This window comes from Platalea leucorodia (assembly GCF_965183815.1).
Source record: "Platalea leucorodia genome assembly, chromosome: 11".
Taxonomy (NCBI): Eukaryota; Metazoa; Chordata; class Aves; order Pelecaniformes; family Threskiornithidae; genus Platalea; species Platalea leucorodia.
The window spans coordinates 7,374,784-7,394,804 of record NC_138833.1 but is presented as its reverse complement, the minus strand read 5'-3'; the positions used below and the strand labels follow the sequence as shown (position 1 = coordinate 7,394,804).

Below are 20,021 nucleotides of genomic sequence, written 5' to 3'. Positions count from 1 at the left end.
TGCAACAGCAGTAAGTTACAGCTGGGAAGGCAAGTCATCAAGACTTCACTTACACAAAACACATTGTCTTGTCTCTGCTAGATGCATTTGCTTAAGTAAATAAACTTCATCAAGATTCAGCCTCCTACATTCGAAAACCCTTCTTAGCGCTGAAGCCTCCCTGTTGGCCAAGAGGCTCAGGATGAAAGAACAGTCCCTGGTCATTTTTGTCCACATGAACGTGATGTAGCTTGAACTTCAGCTTTGATGAAAATACCATAAAACTCAAGAAATAAAACTGTCAGCAGGATATACCTACCAGCGTTTTAACAAGTGATGTTTTAATTTGCGTGGAAACGAAAGAGGTTTTAGCAAAGGGAAAGAAAAGTTATGCAGTAAGCTGCTAAATCACAGGTGTTAAAACATGCAAATTTTAAAAAGAGAGCTAGAGTTTCAGTGTGGTATCATGAACACAGGAGTAAAGAGTTCAGTAGACACATTGGTTAACATGCCAAACATCTATAACAAATTACTGTTGCCTAGCTTTGTTTATTGGTAAATCACTTTAGTAACCTGAATTCACAAATAAGCAGTAAATAACAAAAACTACAGATAAACACAGGTTACACATGCAAATTCCTGTTCACATATCACATGTGCAGGTACATTAAGAGCACAGTTCTAAAGATTCTTGACGAAACCAGATTTTAACAAAAATGGTTTTAAAATGCAGGTATGAAAAAATTACATGTGAAGAATATAAAGATACCTTTTTACATTTCAGGACTCGAATGCTGCTTTTGAATATACTAGAGATGTACGACAGCTACAAGATTCAAGTAAAAGCAGGAAGAGCTCAAGGAAATAATACTGGTCAGAGGAGAATGGGCATTTACTTTTCACTAAAAATACACGGAATAGCTGAATAGGAAAGTTTATCAAGAGCTTAGGAAAAAAAATCACGAAGTTGTAAAGCTGACTAATCACTAATTTTCCTATTTGCTATATAACAGCAATGACATTAAAAAAAACTGCAATTCAACATTTAAAAATGCAACTTACATTTAAAGACTTTTCCAAAGTGAAATGCAATGACAGCCTTACACTCCAAATTAAATATCTGCTAGGCTCAGACTGAAATATGGAATGTTCTAGATAAAATAAAAATACAATGTTACTTTTTATTTTTTATTGAGAATGGAATCGAAAGACAATTTCTGAAGCTTGAAAGTAGTAAATTTCACTTAAATGAAGTTTTCTTCCCATAGATGAGCTTTCCTTCCACAAGGGTGCAAGATTTTTTTTCTTTAATAGCTTGAAGTGTCAAAACGAAAACTTGTTGCCATTCTCACATTAAGAACAAATCTTTGTCATTAACTTAACTGCATATGTTTTTTGCTACAACATTTAACACATGAACAGACCTATAATGCCTACTGTATTTCACTAAAACAAAAAAGAATACAGTACTTTCCATCTACTACTTGTACTGCTTTTAAAAAAGATTAACATTAAAAACAAAGCCACTGTTTTCCTTACATCCTTCCTTCCTTTTAAGCTTCTTTCTTTTGCCTGTGGTCTTCTGCCATTTTATCCAGAATTTTCTGTTAAAAGAAAGCAACCATATTTTGGATATATTTAAAGAGTTTCTCACAGTCACAACATTAATAATAGAAACATAAATCCAATTTTCAAGCTGTAAAATCTGTGACTATTACCTGCAAAGGTCCTAACTAACAAGACTAGCACTTCTCCATATACTGAAGCGGAGCTCCTCTGAAGCACCACATTGTCATTGTGTCAGCGAACATACAGCTTGCCACCAGTAACACCAAGCGGCAGCCTCTGAAGCATCGACCTGGCCTGCCGTCAACGCCTTCCCAACGGGCTGGCAAGCCCAGAGAACAACTTTCCGTTTTGTCATGGGCTTGTGACAGCGGTTGTGCCACTTACCTGATCAGAATTTGCCATCTATAAAGCCAGGGACAAAACATCTCCCCTCCCCTCCCTGGAGAAGGATTATTTTGGAAGTTTCGGGAATTCATTATTGCTTCGATTACATTTGGTAGCAAGATCAATTAATCTATTTATTTACTTTTACTGTTCTCAAAGTCAATGAGACTCCCAGCTAGAGAAGTGCCTTGCCATTGTGAAACACAAGCTGCATTTCCCCCCCTTCCTTCCCCGATCCTAAAACCACACCAACATTACAGAATCATTCAAGAGCAACTCGCTAGCCATTTGTGCCATGGAAAAAGCAAATCGAATCATGTTTCATTTAAGTAAGTGATAACATTAATATATTGGGATTATTTCCCCCACTTCCCCTTTTACATCAAGTCTTTAAAGTCCCATAATCAGGTACCTCAATGGAAAAAAAAGAAAAAAAAAGCTATGGGTGATGGATGAGGTGGGATTTTCTTACTACAAGATTCTGCACGGTAATTGATTTTCTGATCTACTCCTTGATTATGTTGTTTGCTTTGTGACGTTTACTTGTGCCATCTGACTTCCAGGGCCCTGTATTTGTTTAGGGTTCCCTATTATTGCAAGGGAGAAAGCAAACGCTTTGAGTCTGAGATGCCACCTTCTTTTCTATGGAACCCCCGGGCTTTTTTTTCAGCTCAACAATCGACTTGTATGATCAATGTATGTGAACACTGCATTATTATTAGAATTTCATTTAGGATTTCCCTTTCTCGGAGGTGATATTTAAAAGCAGCTCACAGTACACAAAGATACAGCAGCAGCATTATCATTCATGCCATGCAATCATGTGATACCTAATCCAATTAGAAACTGTAAAACATGCTCACAAAATCAGAAGTTGCAAATATGGATTTTTTTTTTTTTTCTAAATATATAAAAACTTAAGCTTAAGCTCTGTTGACTGGTTAAAAACACTCTCAAAGGGACAACTGGAAGGGATTTGAGTCATCTGTATTTACTCTGCACCACTACTTCTAAGCCTGGCCTTTACTCCAATTGGAATGTCCTCTTTAATACAAATTTACAAAAAAAAAAGCTGGAGCCCATCTTTAAACTAGGTATCTTGTGTATTATTTTCAAAAGATGAAGTTTTGGAGAGGTCTAGCTTGAGTTAAAAGTTATAGAACAAGCCAATTTCCACTGCCTGAAAGCTTTTTTTTTTTTTTTTCTCACTCAGTCCAGTCTCATTCAGATCTATTCCCCAGGAAAGAATCACGCCATTTAAAATGAACAAGTTTTTGCCTTACCTTCAACTTTTGATAATGAGGAAGGCTGCTGCAATGGGTCTTTTTTGCAACATCTTCATTTGTGTAGAACAGGGAACACAATTTGCAATAAAACCCTGTTTTGGGTACCACATAATTCACACCTAGAGAAGTAAACACCACAGAATAAACTAAGAGATCTACTCTACATCATTTCTTTTAATGTCATATGTCATTTCAGCTAAATCTTAAAACCATAATTCACTTTACATTAAAAGCTGCTTTATCTTTAAAAGTCCTTGTTTTAGTTTAGTCAAGCCGGGGCCTAGTAATAACTAAATATGTGCAGGCTTTTTGTTTTGTTTTGTTTTAAATTTAGAATCAGCCTTTCAGATTAAGGGTCCATTTTATTGGTTCCTTCAAAAGAACTAAAAACGTTCTGTGATCAGTTTCTGAGTTCTGATTATTTAGTATGAGTCTAAACTATTACCACTATTGTGATTTGTGCTGTTAATTGAATTTGTGTTGCTAAAATATACCTCTTCCAATTTAATTTCTGCCTAAGGAAAGTGTTATGAAGAACTGTATGAAAATAAGGGGAAAAAAAGAAAATACTAGGGTTAGGGGAGGAGTAAAGAAAGGGAGAAGAGTGGGGAGCCCTAAAATGAAAGGCTCAGAGGCAATGTGTTGCCAGAAATAAAAGACAAATGAAATGAGAAATGCTACTGCAATGCACAGAGACATAATTGAAAAGAAATGGGAACAGCCTTACCAACAGGAACGTTTGGCTGGTATGGCCCAATCCGAAATTCATCTGGAACAAGAGATTTCTCTTGGACATTCTTTGTTTCCTGTTCATCCTGGGTGTCTGTATTTTCATGGGCATTTTTCTCAGTGTCCTGTGCTGCTGTGGTATCAGAAGCTTCAACAGTTTCAGCCTTCGAATTATCTTCGGGTTTGGTTCCATTTTCTAACGTTTCATTTTCCTGCTCTGGCTCCTCAATCTTGTCTACCTTGATTTCTGCCAAACTATCATCGTTTTTGCCAGCAGATTTTACTGCCAAACCCGACTTGCGGAGTTTTTGATGATCCGAGTCTTCTTCATCACCAACCTCATCTAGAGTGACAAAACCTTCCATGCTCCGTGGAAAGCCACCCACGTATCGCTGTTGAGAAAATGTTTTCCTTATGTCAGCTTATTCTCAAATGTTTCCCTCAAACTGTCTTAAGTTTCAGAAGAGAAATATCTTCTCCAAATTCCCTGGAAAAATGCTCAAATTCTTCCTTCAAGACCTACCTCACTCATTCAAAGTGTTACTCAAGCATGCAGAAGTTTAACAAACTCTTTTTAAATGTACTCCACTGTCCCAGAATCAAGTGTTCAGTTTCAAAATAATTTTTTTTTTTTTGCACCACGAGGGTCCACTGTTTTATCATATCAACACGTGGACTTCAACTTGAGAATTTCAGTATCTTTTTGCTCTATTCTTATTTTGAAAGTCCTTCTAACATCAGTATTTTAATTTTAAGTGGAAGTCATTTTGGAATGTAGAAATTTTTTTTCTGTTTGAGACAGTCCCACAAGATCCTCCAATTCATGCCTACAGAAAAGGTAAAACCTTACCAGAGCACTTCTGTGCCCACTAACAGCATGAAAGTTCATTGAAAAAAAATTAAGAGCTCTTTTTCAACCAGTGGAAACCTCGCAGCTTCCACATTTAAAAAAAAAAAAAAAAAAAAAAAACACACAACCAAAAAAAACAAAAAAAACCCAAAAAACCAAAACCACCAGCCACCAAAACTGTGGCAGTCTCTTAAAATCCAGCTCCATTAAAAGACAGTGAATCTGTCTGAATTCTGATTTTTTTTTTTTTTTTTTTTTAAAAAACATTCCCAGTGATACGGAGACATCAGTATTCCACGTGCTTAACAGCAATTGTGAGTAGTACTGAAACAGCACTAGCTTTACAGCTGTGCTCTAAGAATGTAGGTCTTCAAGGAAGAAAGTTTGGGATTTGAGGGAGTTTATCATAACAGATACCCACATAACAAGAAATAATCGCTGCTGTTCGCATCGGCAGTGTTAAACCCAACACCACGTAACTAGCTTCCTGATGGAAAGATCCCCCAAAACTGAAAACCATGCACACTTCATTCATTAAGAATAAGGAACATGCCTTACTTTTTGCAAAACAACATTCCAGGTCAATAATGTTACTGAAACTTTGCATGCTACTCCACATAACCAAGTATGATTTAAATAGGAAAAAAGCAGCTGGTAGGACATAAAAAACCACGAGAGTGTGGGATCATCCGGTGAGAAAAAGGAAATTCACAGCAAGTAGCCTATGACTGAAGACACCTTGAAACTACTTTTATTTTTCCCCTCCAGTTGGAAATGGGCCTTGGCTAACCACAAATGGACTTGCCTACCTTTCTGGCTAAGCATAAAGAGTAGATGTGCATACAATTTTGTCCAAGTTTAGATCAGCCTCAAGTCCCAAATAAATAATTTTTTGAATGTCATTGTTCTGCTCTGTGCTCAAAAGAGTAACTAACTACAGTCAGTCTCATGAGAAACTGCTCAGGAGAAACAGTTGCTGGTTGCTTAGTATTAGTAAAAAAAAAGGGTGAAGAGAAAGGCAAGAAAAACCCAAGGAAGCGACATGGGTAAAGCCCGCAAGTTAACAGTTTCTGTCAAAACAGAAACAGTGATTTATAACCGATTCCATTTGCAAGTTGCATCCAATGGGATCTTCCATTTTCTTCACAGGAGCTTTAACACCCGTTTCTCTTCAGACAGGTGTGCCATGCATGTATTTTAAAGACCCACAGAAAAAAATCTGAAGTGGAACGTACTGTTGTGTGCTATTTAAGTTAGACAGGGTTTTCCACACTCAGGTACCTTGCTATATGATTACCTTTTTAAGCTTTTTCTTTGTTGCTGGATTGGCCACAACATTCCCCTCAGTTTTTACGGTCACATCATCAGCTGTGTCCTTTTTTTCTTCAGTAGTCACATCAGCTAAATTGGCAACATCTGCATCATCTCCTGCTGAGCTGCCACTTTCTAACAGTGCTGCTGCTTCCTCCTCATCCACCAGCAGCTCGTCTTCAGATTCAAGGAGTAAACTAGGCTCATCTTGATCTGCCTGTTCACTACTCTTAGCGCCCGATGGCTCAGCAGCATCATCTTGTTTCTCCTCTTTCACTTTATCTTCTACGCTGCCACTTTCAGGTTTCTGAGGAGCATCTGTTTTAGACTTTTTATCACTTGGAGACTCTTTGCTGTCTGGAGAATATGTTCTCTTTCTGTAAAGAACAAAGAATACTTGCTTGTAAACCTGAAGAGAGCCCAGAAATGACTAAAAAAGGTAGGTTACATTTTTCTAGACAAGCCTGAAAAAGATTGTGTTTTAGTTCAGAAAATGGGAGGTTGAGGGAAACCTTGAAGGATACCATTCTTCAAATATGCAAAAGGCTGCTGCAAGGAAGAACTGTCCTTACAAGACAGGACAATTGCTCTTAGGTTTAAACTGCAGGAAGGCAAGGCTAATTAAGGACTGGAAAAGATTTCCTGAGGAGCCTGAAGAGGCTGTGAAGTCTCCATCATTAGAGGAGGAGGGTAGGCAGCATATTAAAAACAACTAATCTCAGGGCACAACAAACAACAATTTGATCTCAGAGCTTGCCCAACTTCTTTTGTATCATTTCTATACTCTGGACAAGGTAGTTTCATATTTCTTTTAAAGAACATTATGCTTTAGCAATAGGAAATTACCTAGTTTTATCCTTTTTCAGCAGTTCAACTCCTTTGTTTGGAATCTAAAATAAAATGTAAAAAATTTGTAAGTCACAGTAGAGTATTATTCATACAACTGTTGCAGCATTAATTCAGACCAGACAGCACAATCTAGCCAAGTGTTTCCAATTACGTTAATCCACAGGTACTCTTTTACTATGCCCACCTACCAACCAATTAATAAACTGCTATTATGTTAGACAGGACCTTACCAACCTAGAAATCCCATGTCTTTATTCACAAAAATTATCAAGTTATTAAATACAAAACAAATGGGATATCCTGCTCCAGAAAAATCATATACAATTTCTCTTTTGTTTAAGAACTGATACAGTGCGGTGCAGGCAATGGCACAAATCAGTCTTAATCTATACTCTTCTCCCTGTCATGAGTCATGGGCTACATGGAAAGCTTTTGAAGACTCAAAACACTTATGCAGGAGTTATTGAACAGTAAATTCCACTTGTATGGTAGGAACATGGAAAACTATTCAATGCATTGGTTAAGTATTTGAATTTTCCACAAAGTGTTCGTTTTTGCTGCACAATCATGTGCAATAGTAAGATCTCTTCATACTCCACAATAGAAAGCTTATGTATTTCATGAGACAGCTTGACAGCTCAGATTTCTCCTGCTTTTCTACCTAGTATCCTGCTCTGATGGAAGAAGTCTTATAATTGCAAGAGTATTAGCCTGGTGTTATGTCAAAACAAAACAAAACAAAAGGCTATCAGCCAACCCTTCCCTCCTTGATATGAGGGAATACATGCAAAGGTGCAGTTACATCACAAGTTTTGACAAAGCTTATTCTTAAAAATTACATCATAAGACTAAATCTATCTAGGTAGTTGGGGTTAGTGTCTGCAACAGGGATCAAAAAGCTTTCTGGAGCTATAGAAAAAAGTTTTGGATGGCATCCAACACAGGAAACACATTCTGTTGCAATACTTCATAGTTTAAAAAGGAGTCCCTAACAACATTCTGTCTTTGTTCTGTACACAGGAGTACATGTAGAACAAAATGGACAAAACTGCCCAGCAGCTGTGAAGAGAAAAGCCAAGAATTAAGCACACAACGTATGAGTACATAGTTCTGCCAGCCAGTTTGATTTTACTCACTGATCATTTTCAGAGAGGGGTGAGAAAAAAAAAAGAACCACCATTACAGAACACTCTAAATGGAGACATTTTCATTAAAATCTACACCAATTACTCTAAAATCTGAATTCTAGTCTTTGTTTCGGTTTTGTTTAATCTGAAAGGAAAATCCTTTTACTTTGTTCTAGGCCTCATAACACCACACTCATGCTAACTAACTGCACTTAAGTAGCCAGAAAATACTAAAGCGAATCCATTTTACAAGCAGCACTGAATTCTCAATAAGCAATAGCTGTCTTCTACTTCACTTTACACCTTTAACTACAATTAAAAAAACAAAAATGCTACTTACCCTTAACACCAATTTCTTGTATTTTTCAGATAAATCCACTTTCACACATCTGCCTTGGAACCAAAGCGCTTTGTTGGCACAATGCTCAACCATAGCTAAAGCATCTTCTCTGGTCTCCATCTCAATGAAAGCCTGAAAAGATTAAAACACACATTAAAAACAACTACGAAATCCACAAGACTTTTGCAGACAAAGCTATTTAACTTAAAACACAGCGTTTCCAAATGCTGAACCAAAATTATGAGATTCAGCTATATCCATCCTCTCCAAACTAGCCATCCATTTTAAAATTTATCAAAGTGCTCTATATACCCCAGCTTTTCAATTCAGTAACATCTGTCCCACAGAAAGTTCTGAAATGAAACAACAGGCATTTAAATAATCTGCCAAAAAAAGGTCACCATAAAGCAAAATATGTTTCCAAATAAAAAACTCCTGGACAATGGAATTCATTTATTTGGTGCTTAAGTATCTGGGAATTCCAGGGCAGCTGAGAAACTATCCCAGTATTTTTTATTTTTTGAAAGAAGCCTGAAACAGAAAGGCAGAAGCTTTTGTTCTATAAGCCCTGCTTTGTGAGGTGCTCCTCCAAGAAACAAGCCTATGACACACTAAGTTTGCTGAACGAGCTTTTAAAAACACATCTGGGCTAGAGTATCATTGGCAGATAGAAGGAAGCTGTTTCTGCATCCAACTTAGACAGCAAGGGATTTTATTTTTCCAGTGAAATATGGTCAGGCAAGACTTCCTAGGGGTCATACAATAGATTCTAGTAATTCTTCATTCCACAAGTGTGGCATTAGGGGATTCAGGCACTCATCTCTTTGAAAAAGCACTGGAATTTCCTATTTAACTCAAGGGAGCAACAAACTGGGACAGCAAAGCTGAAAAAAAGTTTAGAACTAAATACTTTAAACTCCTGCATATTTACAGAAATTAGGTACATGCACATCCAAAGCATTTTACTATATACATGCAATGCACTATATCTTCAAACATTTTTTTTTTCTTTTTTAAAGTTAGAGAGCCACAGCAGGAATGCTTTTGTTTAGTTTTAAAGAAAGAAAAATAAAGGGTAAATGAAAGAAATGTGTAATAGTGGAATATATTTGTTAATGTTTCACAGGTAATGATTTTTCAGCCTTAAAAAAACTGAAGACTCCTAGAAATCTGCATAACAAAAAAATTAAGCCTCAATGCTAAATATACCTTCTTCACAGCTGAGGCCTGTTTTTTTTTTAAAGCAGCTCACATTACAGTAACGTTTTGCAGTAAGCTAGATAGCAAAACACCACCTACATAGTCCTCTAATAATTTCCATATCTATGGCACAGCAGAAAGACTACACATGCACCAATTAAAGGCATGTCACTTCTTCACAGTTAAAATCCCGAGTTTCCAATCTCCACACATGTATGTTCCTATGGTCAGTTACCTGGCTTTTCATTCTCATGAGTATGTAGTTCTTAATTTTTCCATACGGTTCAGCCAGTTTGAGTACTGCGTTGTCAGAGTATCCTGAATGAGGTAAATTGCTGAGGTGAATCACACGGCCAAGTTCTGGTTTTGGTGGCTCAGTTTTTTGGTCAGGTTTACCCTCAGGTTTCTAAAATTAAGAGGGAATGAAATTTTTAAAGTACATACTACATAAAATACACATGGGTGACTGTCCCTTGATTAAGTTGATACAGCTGAGAAGTACATAAATTAAGAATAGCTTAAATGCAATGGCCTCATAATGCTGACTGCCCCAGATTAAAATAACGCAATGTTAAAAAAGCAGAAGCGTTTTACCTTTATTCTTTTGTATTTCTGTGACAAGTGGACTCTGACTGGTTTACCAAATACCAGCGCAGGTGTTGTTGAATAGTATTCTACTGCAGCCTGGGCATCCTCAGTGGTCGACATTTCGATAAATGCCTGAAATCATATAAAACCAAATTAAATACTACTCCTTCAAGAACTAGTATTTTTGTTTAAAGTCTCAAGCTCTTCCTTGCATTCCTGTAAAAATAGCTGCATCAAAAATGAAAATTGCCTTTTGGTTACAACATTAACTGACCTGCAGAACTTGGCATGAATTTCACATACTTTATTTAGGTGCACAAACAGAACTATTTTTAGGTGTTTACGTTCCACCTAGATTTGGATTCAGAACATTCAATTGCTTCCTGCTTTTTCTCTTCTATGATATTGGCTTTTTCCACACTTCAAAATATGTCACACAGCATAATACAAACTAAGACCAAGTAAGTTTTCAGAGAATATTAGAACGAGAACAGAATTTGCAAGCATAAGGTATTTTTGAGAAAGCTATGAACAACCAACAAGAAGGATTTTTTAAACAATATTTAAGTTAAAATACAGTACTACAGCATTTATGGAAAGAAACATATTAGCCACTCTTCCTTTCACACATGTGAGCTTGGTGACACGTGTGTAATCTTGCTTGGTAGCTGAACAAGTCCTTTTACAAAAATTAAGCTCAGACAGGAAGCATACTGAAGTCACCAAGCAGTGCCAACAGCAGGACTAAAGGGCCTAATCTTACCTCATTGATTTTGTTTAGAATCAGGTGATTTGTAATTATTCCAAATGGTTCAACGAGCTGAAGCAGCTGATATCTCAAGTTCTTTCCCCTCTGGAAATCCATGATGTGAACAACTCTACTTGTTTCCTATGGAAGACAAAGTGTGCATATACAACATGAAAAGAAAACACATAACAGCTAGCCTAAAAAGAAAGTCTGTCAAGGCTCTGCTCTATTTTTTTTTTTTTTTTTAATTTTTTAATCTTCAGTAGTAACTAAAACAAGATGCATATAGAAAAGGCACAGAACCTCCAGGGATCCTCACAAAGGAAGATGCCTGCTGTGCCAAAGTTGCCCTTCTGTACGTCCATGTCCCACAGCTTCATCATAACAGAAAGTTTAAATAGGGTCTGTACAGTTTTGGAACAAGTATTTTGTAGAGCACTTGGCACAATGTAACCCCAATCTTATTCCAAAGCTTCAGTATTTCCACACAAATAAATCCTAAAGTCTCACTCTTAAAGACAATCCATTCATTCAAAAAGATCTTATGAAAGCAAACAAAAAGCATAATTGTGGTTTAAAAAAAAAACAAACCAACAGCAACAAAAAAAAAAACACAACAAATTTTTAATACTAACCACTCTGCCCTTTTGCATGTGTCTCGGTCCTTGCATATTTCCATTTCCAGCTCCTTTAAGAAATTAAAAGAATGAGCAAGCTTAGTTCAACCTGTAAGACTGCTATTAACATGTCTCTACAAGTTCTTAAGAGATACAAGTCACTTGTAATACTAAACCAGAATGACATCACATTTTAAAAACTAATTATTTCATTACAGCCTGAGAAGGCTGTTAATTTGCTTATTTCACAGCTCTTGTAACTTGAGGTCCTCCTTCCTGATCGTTCTGTTCAGTTCAACATTAGAGAAAGAGCTGCACTTCCTGATGTGCAGAAATAGCAGAGAATAAGCCCATTGAAAAAAATCTCTCCTGTTTTAGAGTAAGATTTGCCAGAACAAAATGTCCCCACACACAAAAGATGTGATGTCTCTTTAACCAAGATACACTTTTTACAATTGATGTTTTAGGTGTAGAAAAAGACTCCTAGTTTTGGTTCTAGAACACCACCGATTCCATCATAATGCCCATTTTACTAGGAAACACCTGAAAAAAGCCTTTCAGATAGTTTGGCTCAAAGTCAAGTTTGAGATGTTAATTTTTCAAAACAGCATTATTTTAATGAAATTAAGTATGGATGCATCTATCATCTAAAAATTCCTCTGAAGTGTCTGAAACACTTGTACTCTCTCAGGATAGCTAGGTAAATCAACTAGTTTTGCTTTTTAGTCACTCAAACTATTTAAAAAGTAGTAACAACTTCAAAGGAAGTAACAACTTCAGGCAAGAACCTGATTCTTAGTCTGCCTTTCTGCGAAGAAGAGGCTTGCATGATCTATCTTCCTCTTCCCATTTCTCAGTTTTTATTCAAATCTACTTGTCAAATTCATTTGAAATTAATTTAAGGGGAAAACCACTTAGGACATTGAATTCTTGCAAGTTTCACAGAAAAACCCAGGAACATGTAGCTAAATGAAAGGCAACGCAGAAGACTTCTAAACAGGAAAAAGAGAAATCAAACACAGTTAAAAAGCCAGCCATAATAACATGGCTGGTAGTTAGCAGATGGTGGAAAGGTGAAAAGTGTGGGACTGGGTACAGGTCTTTAGCTAGGGAGGGGCTAATGTATTTCAGTTCCACTGCTCAGAAAACCGAGTGTTTTGTTGTTCTACAACACCAGTAACAAATTAAAACAACAACAACAAAAAAAGCAAGATCTTAAGTCTTGTAAAAGTAGGTGCATATTAATGTTACCTCTTGGCCCAACAGGAGGTCCTCCAAGGTGAAATGGAGGTGGTGGTGGTCCCAGAATTCCTGGTGCAGGGTTTGTGGATTGCTGCAACATAAAGGGATCACCCCTAGAAAGAGGGGAAAAAACACCTTAATTTTAAACCAAAAAACTGTGAAGCTTTCATTCTCAAAAAAACCCCTAATTTCTGCAGAGCATTCAAGAAGTCAACTTGAGCTACTTTTACTGCTGCTCTTCAGCCAGCAGAAAACAAAGGGAGGTATCCATTTGAAGAAAAGGAGGTGTGTTGTGTCACATAACATGTTAAGAACATCCTCTGCTTCAAATAGAAAATTACAGAAGTCATTACTACTTACATTCCATGTCCTGAATCACTGTCAGGATTCCATTCTGGGTATCTTAAAAGAAACAAAAAAAAGTAAAGGTAAGAAAAATACAATCTCCTCTACATATGTAATATTTTTCATACAAGCAGCAATACCTTTCCATGTTAACACAGATAAAACTCATGGTAACACTGCCCACTACAGGACCACTACAAGAGACATGAGCAGTATCTATTGACAGAATAAAAGTGTTATTCTGAATAAGAAACTTCCTACGCTATATGTAACATGTCTGACAATTTATAATACAAATTGCACAGTTTGTTTTACAACACAAATTTAGAAGTGGGTATATGTGACTAGTAAAAAAATTGCTATAGATTCTAACGTCCTAAGATCCAATTCTTTAAAACGTTATATATAGATCAGTGGGATTCAAGTCATGAACCGAGATCCCTTTTTTGTCCTGATGATGCTCTAAGTTGCATGTTGTTATTCCCTACAAGGCACAGCATGTTTTCTAAACCTGCTTTGTGCAACATAATCGACCGCTGTTTAGTTGTACACGCCCTCATGCCACAAGAATGTTTACTGTACTTCAAATTCATACATTTCAAGCAGCAGCTGACAACGTCGGCTGTGAGTCGCTCCATTGATATGATGGTTCCACTCCTGCAGTAAAGTAAATAATTAAAAATTAACAGCCACATATGGCAAGCCATTTTAAACAAAATATTGTTGTATAGTGCAGTATCTTCTCTTCTAAGCTGAAGTATCGAAGATACAGACATAGATAACGAAATATCTTTTTGTAGTGCTTTAAAAAGACACTGAAATTGGACCTACCTCTTAACTCCTAACCTGGGTGAAAAGGTGTCTGATGAAAAATGTCTTGCAAACTATGGGCTTGATCCTGCCTCAGAGGTGCAAAGCTTACCAGGGGGTAACTGCTGCAGCATACATGCATATCATTGCGATTTCAACTTTTAGAACTGGATGCTGAGATATTTTTTTTCTTCTGTAATTTTAGAATTTCCTCCACTCTCTCTGCTTCATTCCTCAGACTTTTAAAGATTAATGTGAACTAAACACTCAAGTTTTTAGAACCATAAAGAAGCCAAGAAATTGCAAGGAATTCAGAAAGGAAAGACTAGAAGACATGAAAGTGCATAGCTAGGACAAACTACAAGTATACAAGTGACATATAAAAATATATGACCATTTGCAGGGAATAATCAAGAAAAAAAAGGAGTTCTAAATCAAGATGGTACAAGGGAGGAATAATGGAATTAAACCAAATCAGCCAGGTAAAATTCCTTCTGGTTCTGGCTTTAGCACTAGAAAGGAATGAGAGCTTTCTACTTTTTCTCTGCAGATTATTTTGATTATGAAGGGAATTATTTATTTCAAGAGGAGAGAAGGCATGGGGACTCCTCCTTTATCGAAGCATAGAGTGCCTGATCTCCATATCCTTACATTCCTACAAGTAACAGCACTTGTTTGTGCTATATTTGCATTTGTAAAGTGACAGAACTTCTGAAGTTTCACTGCTGCGCATCTGTGAGCCACAGTCTCATCTCCACTCTGCTGCTCTTCAGTAAGCAAAGGGATCAGCAGAGACACACAGGGCAAATTAGCTTTAGGTTCACAGAGAAATGAAGGGTAGAGTAATTCTAGATCTTGGGGGGCAGTTTAACAACTGAAGGTTTTCTCTTATTGGCTACATTTTCAACTGTGAACACGTGTACTGCCCTGGCTGACTGTTTTATGCGGCATGTATATTTCTGCTCAGCACCCACAAATGATTTTTTCCTAATCCCTCACCTTTCCTGGTTTTTTAGTTTCCACCACACTATAGCCATCCTTCTGGATACAATGAGATGCTCCGGAGGCTTACTGTCATGTTTCCATATGCTAAATGCCTACCTTGCACTTTCCACAAAGAAGAAAAACCTGGATTTAAAGTCTCCCATGAAGTACTGTCGTTAAGATACATTACGATGTTACTCCGTGATACACAGAATGTAACGTGGACCCAGATGAACTTCCATTCATTTTATCAAGAAGATGTAAATTGAGAGCACCACTTTTTCTTGTTAACCGCACAAGAAGTAGGCTCTGCAACTATAAATTAATAAATACACTGGCAATTAGGATGAAAAAACCCCACCAAAAACTCCAAGCAAACCTACCTATCTATGAAACATTCAATACCTAAAAACAAAGCTTCTTCCGTTTAAAACTTGCTAACAAGTTTTAGTACTTTACTACAGAGAACAGGCCTTTAAACACTAAAAACCCCCTCTAAATTTGGGTGCATAATCTGTAAAGCCTCGGTGGCTGATTCTGCTAGATATAGCATGCTTTGAAGCTGTCTTAACACGCAATTTAAAATTATTATAAACTGAAATAGAAATTACCTGCAAACTAGAGCCAAAGTTTGGGAGATCTAATTCTCATTATACTTCAAATGCTTTTAAATTGGCAAAAAAAAAGAGCGATGTGACATATAACTCAGGAATTTTTTCCCCAGGGAGAGTTTTCAGAACAACAATGGCTCATCTACATTATTAACTTTTTATTAAATACAGTTCTTAATCTGGACTTCCCTTTACTCCCTGCCTCTACCCAGTCTGAAGCGTCACTCCTCTGAGGTTTCAGGGCACTAGATATTTACAGGCACTAATTAATGTGAACGCCCAAAGTTAAGGCAGAGAAAATCTGAACTGAGTTTCTTAAAACTCAGACTGCCTTTTGCCTCAACTGATATAAGCAAGAGGACGCACTGTTCTTCAGAAAATTAGGCCAAATTTAAGCACCTAATTTTGGATAGCCCTCTATTAGGCCATGTTTTTCCTTTGAGATATATCACCATTTCAAGTGTTTAACCTCCAAATTCATCTGCTCATCATTCATCAGCCTTTTTCTTTGGCAGGGAAAACAACCCCTCCAAATCTAACACCTCATTCCTTGATAAAGGGATCAGGATTGACAAAATGCCTAAGAAAACCTGGGGCACGATTTACTTCACCATTAGACAGAAAACAAACTGGGTCTTAAAATTTATACACATCAAATTAAAGAAGCAATTAAGAACATTGCTAAAAAAGGAAAAACAGAGGACTAGTCTGCCAGCTTAAGTTACACCAAGGGTGTTTAACCCCTTACTCGGGCTTAAAATACACATTGCTTTATCATACACTTTAAAAACATTTTCTATGAGATTTTTATTTGGAGGTGGGGAAAATGAGATTTTGATACTGCAGGAATAAGTTTACATTGTCCCAGCTGAGAAAAGCATTCCCTTTCTGCTTTCCGTAAATTTTGGTTCAGATCAGATTACTTTAAAAGTTAAGTTCTACTTGATTCAATTTTGTGGGAGACACAAAGTAAGAAATTCTGTAACTGTTAGGTATGCAAAGCAGAGGAAAAAAGGAGAGAAAGAGAAAAATTCTTGCAGTGACATGATATCTGAAATTAGAAACAAAACCCAAACTTGGGTCATAAGAAACAGATGATCCAATCTCAAATATTTTATGGTGTACTAGCAGTTTAAGTCCAAGCATATTCCTACAAAAATGATGGTTTTACATGTTACAGAAGTCAGACACTTAAATTATGCTGTGAAAAGAATTCGGTATTTCTCATACCTGGAAAGATATTTCATGTTGGATATCCTTTCAACAGATCTTCATACCAAAGCAAACTAAGAACCACGAGGCTTTAAAATAAAGTGCTAAAAAGAACCCTACTTACAGGATTACTGGTTGCCATCTTCAAGGGCCTCGGAAGTTTATGTTTTCAATCTAACCAAATGAAGTCCTTTTACAGAACTGAGCATGGCATCTAAACTGTTAACACTTCAAATCTTTTATGAAAATAAACATCAAATGTAGGAGACAAGAAACCTGGATTACCGTGCTTATTTTTTATAAAAAGTAATTAAAGCAACACAAGTTCATAAACTGTCCGATCAGCTGGAGTCATACAGCGTCTGCTCTAGAACTGGTTTGATCATTTCCTTGCAGGGACAGAATAATTCTCGTGTTTCAAAAAGATTAGATGTACAGAAGCAGCACTTTTTGAGAGGTAACTGTAAAGAAATGGTTAGTAACAGCAATTCCACATTGCATCAATTTTACAGTAATAGCATGTATTATCTTTTCAATTGAAGGCCTTCAAGTTAATTAGCCACTAATTGTGACGAGAGGGGCACTGTATTAGCCAATTAGCCAATTAAATTGCCTAGTATACTGAAAATCAGCAAGATGAGTAAAATTGGAAAAGCTGAAAGTGAGAAGGCTCTGAAAATAACGTCTGAATAAACAGGCCATTTCGAGTAACCTGCTACCTTTGCAGACAGTCGAGCTACTCGTGACTAAACTAAGAGGGAAGTCTCAGCATAACCGAATATACCCGAAGATCCACTCTACTGGCGAGCCAAGTAAAGAACGCTACTAGGAACACAGAGCAGGATACTGCAACAGCAGACTGATTGCTCGGAGAGTCTACAGGGATAGATGCAACATGTGACAATAAAAAGTGAGTCTGAAGTGTCTAAGAAAGTTGTGAAAAAGGAGAAAAATGACGACAAATTTCAGCCATAGTATGAGATAGAGTGTTAAAGTGAAATTAAAAAGGCAAGAATGAGCTAATCTAAAACGTGGTTTTTACTTTTGCAAATAAGTTCCAGGGCTCTACATTAACTCTTTCCCTTTGGACAGGGAAAAAGCAGAACTGTGCAAGAACGCATCTTAACTACATATAAATCAGCAATCAAGACAGATGTGGAGGAGAGCTGAAACTAGCTTCCTGAATAGCACAGTAGATACACTGCAAAAAAACCCCCATACCAACAAAAATAAAAAACCCACCCCAAAACTGCTTGAATGCCAGATGTTTGTGGTTAAGAGAACATGTAGATGTAAAATATAAATAAGATATCCCAGTAGATGATAGCTGTTTGACTTGAAGTTAAGCAATCTGGGCAAACAAAATACATTAATGTAAAGCCCTGGTTTACAGTGTTTGTTAACAATTACCTTGTAAATAAACCAAGTGCCTTTTTCACTCTCAAACCAACTTTCAGATCATTTCAAAAGCAACCAGGCTATAGAAATAATTAAAGAAATAGGTAAAAACAGAACAGATACTACAACGTAAAGGAAAATAGAAGTATCTGGTGCATAACTCACCTTATTAGAATGAACTGGCATATCACATATAGAGCACAGATGGGGATAACCCTTCGGTAAGAATCCATGGAAGTCTTCAATATTGCTATTTGGAGGAGCACCTCTCTTTTTCTCAAAGAGAGATCTCTCAGGACCAGGACCACGACCCATTCTGTCATACTCACTGTCAAATTTATGATAGTTATGCGAAGTCTCACCATAAAAAGATTCATCCCTACACCTTTCTCCATCTCTTAATCTGTCATCTTCATAATCCATTCTGTCATAATAACCAGATTCTTGAGAACGACTTCCATGGTCATAGTCAACCACTGGGTTGAGACTAGGACCACGATCATCAAAGCTATCTCTTCTAAAATGCCTTTTTTCTTCCCAATCATCCCTAGGTACTCTGTACGGTGGTTCCCGTGTGGATGATCTGCCATCTCTACCATAACCTTCTTCAGCTCTCCTCCTTTTAAGTTGTAGAAGGATCTGAGGCAAGTTTTCAGGAGTAATCTTGTCCTCGGGATAGCGACTCAGTTCATCTAAGTCTCTAGCAGACAGACCAAAGCTGGCCAAAATGTTAGTGGCCTGGTCTGCATCTCCACGGTGCTGAGAAGACAAAGGGAGCGGACCTCTACTTCCAATGTTAAATATAGACTGCAAATTATGGGAAGAGGTACTACCAGAAGACAGTGCACTATGAGATCCTTGTTGGTTCAATGAAGAACTCATTCCAAGATTCATTAAGCTAGCAAGGCGTGCAGTACCCTGGTTCATCCTTCCAAGAGATGCTGGCATATTTAAAGACTGGGTAGCAGCAGCAAGAAGGCCTATTCCTGCAGAGAGGTCACGCCCATGACCTTGTGAATCCCTACTCAGAGATGACTGCTGGAATGACTTGGACATTGTAGAACTATAGCTTGTCTACTTTATGGATCAAAAAAAACTTGTTCTTTTTTTATAAGATGGCTGAAAAGAGAGCTCACACTAGAAAGCTAGGCAAACTTCACTTCAAAAATGGTAACGCCAAGAAAGAGGATCAATAATGACTGCAGATCTTCTTCAAGCTGAGAAACACCAGACAATTCTGTAGAAAAACAAGCAGTTTTAGTCATAAATCCCTTTAAACAGATGCAGTTTTAAACTTATGCATCATGTTGATCTAAAAACATCAAAGATCTCAATCTTACAAGGCTTTTATTACATAACTTAACAGATTCAAGAGGTACCCAGAACCTACATATATTATTTCAGATAAAAATACAGTTGTGTTTCCTATGCATACTACTCTTCTTCTACAAAAAGCTACTTTCATACCGAAGACAAGTGAATTTCAGAAGTTTGGGATGTCTGAAAGCTTCTAAAGTTTACTAGCATATAAGCCTTGATCTCTGGTTAATGGTTTTGTTTATACCCTACGTTACTGTACTGTGTCTATGAGAAGACCACAAAAAACTTAAGCACATGGAATCCAAGATGACTTTGGCATGTTATACATATTTGAAAATGAAACCTATACCACCACAGAATAGGACGAAAGGAAGTTAAAAGTAACTGAAGTTTGGGCAAAAAGTTTCTGCTGTAAGATCTGGTAAATAAGACCAAACATAATATTCAATCTTTATGCATAAAATTCAAATTACCGATGTGAAGACAGATGTGAACAAGAAAAATAAGTTTTAAATTTTGCAG

General features: G+C 37.0%; 1 protein-coding gene across 6 annotated transcripts in view; it reads right to left on the bottom strand.

Moving 5' to 3' along the window:
- Positions 1 to 512: 512 nt before the first annotated feature.
- Positions 513 to 20,021, bottom strand: part of MATR3 (matrin 3) — a 28,058-nt gene continuing 8,549 nt past the window's right edge. For 4 of the 6 annotated variants that reach the window (XM_082324120.1, XM_082324119.1, XM_082324121.1 and 1 more), the window contains 13 exons: positions 13,760 to 13,821; positions 13,180 to 13,221; positions 12,829 to 12,932; positions 11,596 to 11,648; positions 10,976 to 11,101; positions 10,219 to 10,344; positions 9,860 to 10,030; positions 8,425 to 8,556; positions 6,955 to 6,998; positions 6,095 to 6,485; positions 3,946 to 4,339; positions 3,216 to 3,337; positions 513 to 1,583 (listed from right to left, as the gene is read on the bottom strand). In XM_082324120.1, the coding sequence (XP_082180246.1) occupies positions 1,533 to 1,583; positions 3,216 to 3,337; positions 3,946 to 4,339; positions 6,095 to 6,485; positions 6,955 to 6,998; positions 8,425 to 8,556; positions 9,860 to 10,030; positions 10,219 to 10,344; positions 10,976 to 11,101; positions 11,596 to 11,648; positions 12,829 to 12,932; positions 13,180 to 13,221; positions 13,760 to 13,821 (1,818 nt within the window). In that variant the 3' untranslated portion in view covers positions 513 to 1,532. Of the gene's footprint in view, positions 1,584 to 3,215; positions 3,338 to 3,945; positions 4,340 to 6,094; positions 6,486 to 6,954; positions 6,999 to 8,424; positions 8,557 to 9,859; positions 10,031 to 10,218; positions 10,345 to 10,975; positions 11,102 to 11,595; positions 11,649 to 12,828; positions 12,933 to 13,179; positions 13,222 to 13,759; positions 13,822 to 18,344; positions 19,417 to 20,021 lie in introns of all 6 variants that reach the window. The other 2 variants (XM_082324117.1, XM_082324118.1) reach the window with 1 other exon arrangement.